The sequence below is a fragment of the Halyomorpha halys genome, unplaced genomic scaffold (genome assembly GCF_000696795.3).
Source record: "Halyomorpha halys isolate HHAL.00 unplaced genomic scaffold, Hhal_1.1 Scaffold5.1, whole genome shotgun sequence".
NCBI lineage: Eukaryota > Metazoa > Arthropoda > Insecta > Hemiptera > Pentatomidae > Halyomorpha > Halyomorpha halys.
In genome coordinates, this window is record NW_027106871.1 from 747,199 (window position 1) to 751,547 (window position 4,349).

The following is a 4,349-nucleotide window of genomic DNA, read 5'->3' on the forward strand; positions in this document are numbered from 1 at the left end:
CCCAAATAAGTGCCAGTGTGGCCGTCTTGGCTTTTGGATATTTCGACAGTTGATGAGCCACTACACCAACTTTGGACTAGTTTGAAAGATACAGTAGTGTATTTAGCTACGGAGCTGCGACCTACACATCTCGGCAGCAATGTTCCTTTGACTTATCGGAGTTGTTTTTTTTGTAAATTAGTTTCTTTTCGTTTTCATAATTTATTTAGTTCATTTTATTTGTCTTAAAGGCCTATTTATTTTACCTTTATTATAACTCTTTTATTAATTTATGTTTAAGTTTTCAATGTTTAGATTAACCAAATAAATGTTTATATCGGAACCAGGTTGTTTTTTATTCTTTTCAAAGCTTTCCAATAAAAGGACATAGTAAATTTGAGGCGGCTTTAACAAATACTTTGTCATATGTAATTATTGTCATGTCCCGATATATTTTATTTCGAGCTTAATTTTTATTTGAACTTGTCAGTATTTATTTATTTTTATTTAGTATCCCAACATTTCATCGTCTAATATGAACCTAGATAATTAAAAAAAATTAGTCGCATTAAATGGTCACACTTGTCACCTTTCTTTATCTAAGGAAATGAAAATTGAACTACTTCATTATGGTTGTTATTTTTTTTGTGAGAGGCTGAAATACTTTTTATCGGCCATGAATGAAGATGAAAAATACAATCTATCTTGAGAAATGACCGAAATATGGACGTGTATGACATGTGTCTTTTGTGCTAAATGTGAAAACAAAATGAAAAGAAAAGCCACGGAGGGAAAACGAACGATTTTTTTTTTAAATGATGAGTTAATAGTAGACTGTGGATTTATATAATGAGGAGAAAATGGCTGGGGGTGCTGTCTGCGAAGAACAAAAAATTGGAATATAGGGTAAAATCGTATTTATAAGTGCCAATGTCGGCCAGAATTTCATACCTTTAACAGGGCTAAGAACAAAAAAAAGATGCCAACCAATGAATTCAAGCGTGTACAGGATGATAAGAAAATAACTAACATTATGGATACATATATATGTTGTTGAAATACATGAATAGTTTAAGAATTATAAGATGAGAAAGGCTGCTTCAATATAATTTTGATATTAATCTCCTCATACAGCCTTTATCTTCATATAATACTTAAAATGTTAGTTATTTTCTAATCATTTTGTATATCCTTTTATTCATTGGTTGTAATCTTATTTTGCTCTGAGCCATGATGAAGGCTTGAAATTCTGGTCGAAACGTTGGCACTAACACTGACCGCACCCTAAACCATCTTCTTTTCATTTTTTAAATCTTTATTTTGAAACGTAAAACCTGGAACCTTGAAGGTTGTTAATTTTTTTCCTATCCCAATTACAATGGTTTATCATTGAAAATATTAAACCAAAACTTATAGATAATTGATTGATATTTTTCATACAATATAAATTATGATTGAAATGTAGGAAAGTCCTAAACATATGACATTCGTGAATTGATATCTCAATCATTGATATCTTTATTTAACTTCCGTTCTTTGGAAGCAAACATTATAAACTGTTATAAAACATGAAAGCTAATCGCTACATTTTCAAGCCATTTACGAATTAGGTAGAGTCAAGATTTCTATCATTGTGCCGCAGTGCTGGGGTGAAAGACCTGGCGAATAAAACATTAGTGGTCAGTTGTAATCGAATATAGTAAATTCTTAACGCTACTACTTTCTCCTTTAAATATTTTACGTCCATCAATTTCGAATATTTTCTGGTTATTGGTTACAGAAAGAAAATTATCTGGTTATGCTCATTGTAATAATCATAAAATAAAAACAAAACGCTCAGAAATTACTTCTCTTCATAACAAATATTCAAGAATAATAAACTTTTACTTGTTTCTTTATTAACAGGTACTGCATTGATCCGAGTTACGATGATGATCGAAAGTAGAAAATAATTGAGAAGTCAGCAGAAGCACAATTTTACTTAGCTTATTGTGAAAATTAAATTTGCAACGGCATCTTACGAGGTATAAGAATTATTATCTAATGGTGGTATCGTTTCCAGTTTTTTATGTTATATGACTTTATTCTTGTTCTTTATTTTTATTCATGTGATCCACAAATCCTGATTGGACGACAGTATTGTACAACAGTTAATGTCATAATGTATACTGTGACAGCATTCCCTATCACCGCCACCATGGAACGGTCACAGAGCTTAACCCTGTCCCCCGTCCATATATTTTTAAGTGCCTGTGAAACAATGGCTTTTTAATATATGTCCTGTATCTCTAGGCTGTCTCATGTGCCTTAAAGTTGATTTTCTCTTCAACCCGTGGGCAATATCCTTCATAAACCATAATGACAATAAACCATCATATCCAGTCAAAGAAATAAAGATCTCGTCAATCTAACATCTACATTCCTTCCCGTAGAACTAAAACATTCAAATGATTCTTTTTAGCAAATGGAATTCCTTATTTTCTTATACACCCCATTGTTCTTTTATATTCTTATTCAATCCACTCTTTTTTCAAAAGCCCCTCACATTTCGAAATCCTCTCCAGTTATTAAATTTGAAATGAAGAATAAAATGTTAATCAGAAATAAGTAAGGCTTTATTTTTATACGAGTTTATATTTATCATATTTTTTTCACAGGAATAATTTCTTTTTGTGTGTCTATATATTTTTATTTACGTTTATATTTTATAAGATATGTGGATATAAGATCATGCGGAATCGTTACAAATCTATTTCTTTCAATTCTGATATTATATAATTACTTTATTTATTGGTAATATTACAATATGCCACAATCTTGTGCAATGAGTAATAGTGGTAATTGTAAACTTTCATAAAAAAATAAATAATAACAATAATCAGTTTAAAAATAAAAATTTAAATATAAATAAATAAAATCTCTGTATGTATATATGCAGAAAAATAAATAAATACCATTAACATAACCAACCTGAGTAATATAAACTATATACAATATTTACCATTTCAACCTAAGGATCTCCGAGCCCAGTCTTTCCCCCCTTCGAGATCCCAGCGCATCGCTCTCGCCGCATAACTGGTAATGAGCCAGTGGAGGCAGAGCAAATGCGCTAAAGCCGCAATCATTCAACATGAGCAGAGGATCTGGCCATTGCCAGAACTCCAGTTGTCGATTATATTTTACAAAAGGTCACTGCCGTTTCAACCTTCAATTGGTGGATTGTAAGGATTTCAGATTTTATATTATTGAATCCACTATATTATGACATACTTTTTGCAAGTGCATTAATAATTCTGAAATATGAGTGTCAATAGAACCCATATGCAACAAGGAATTAACCAACAGACTATTTTCCTATGTTTTTTCTAAGCTATATCACTATTTTTTTCATTTCTCAAAAAACCTCAAGGTTCTGTCTTCGCCTTGTAGGAATAATGGAGAATGTTAGGCCTTAGGTTCGTTTTGAATAAAGAAATTTTTTAAAATAATGAAAAATATAGCTTATTAAAAACAAATTAAAAAAACATTTTGTCGGTTCCTTATTACATATGAGGGTCCAATAATTACTTCTCTTTTCGATAATATGGAAGCTCTTAATTAGTTTCGAAAAATTCTATTTTTATAGTTTTCTCATAAGAGTTCAAATGCCATCAGAATGACTACAAAATTTAATTGAGTCTGTAGTAATTTCAGCTTAAGTTTCTGATATTTTTGCAAATTTCTCGATTTCTCATGATTGGAACAACCCAAAAATATCATTATTACAATTTAGAAAACAAATCCTGGATTTAGAATATCAGATTTTGTCCCACCAGTGTTATTTTAATACCTTTCAGCTATAATAATTACAAATATAATATTAATAAAAATAAATGATCTATACTCACCAACAGTATACTGCTGTAAGATGTCAGTCATGTTGATGTGGATAATACCTCTCTTCTCTTCCATGAAAGTATCACAGTGTGTCACCTTTCCACTGCCTGGGCCACCTGAAATTATGGCTTTTATTATTATAAAAAATTAATAAATAAATTGAACCACTACAATAGACGGTCTTGGGTTCAGTGTTTGGTAATGAAGCACTAGTCCTAAACCAATGTTGCAAGGATCAGCTATGCAGATTTTCTGCTCACATCAGTGTTCGATTAGTTAAATTCCATATTTAATTTATTTATGAATACTGATGTAATTTTAAAATATGTAATGTAATTTTAAAAAATGTAAATTTCAGCCACCCTTTTAATTTACATTTTTGCGGATTCGAATAACTGCTTGGTCAGGAGAACCCATCCATACCGAAAAACACTTAAAATTATAAAATCAAAACATTAACTGAGGCTGTATTGATGACAATACAGAAAATAATC

The 4,349-nt window shown here is 30.6% G+C and overlaps 1 protein-coding gene across 1 annotated transcript in view; it reads right to left on the minus strand.

The window, feature by feature from the left end:
• LOC106692419 (adenylate kinase isoenzyme 5) overlaps positions 1–3,971 on the minus strand; it is a gene marked incomplete at its 5' end in the record, with an annotated part of 45,416 nt that extends 41,445 nt beyond the window's left edge. Inside the window, 1 exon segment of the mRNA XM_067045194.1 lies at positions 3,867–3,971. Within this exon segment, the coding sequence (XP_066901295.1) occupies positions 3,867–3,971 (105 nt within the window).
• Positions 3,972–4,349: the final 378 nt, after the last annotated feature.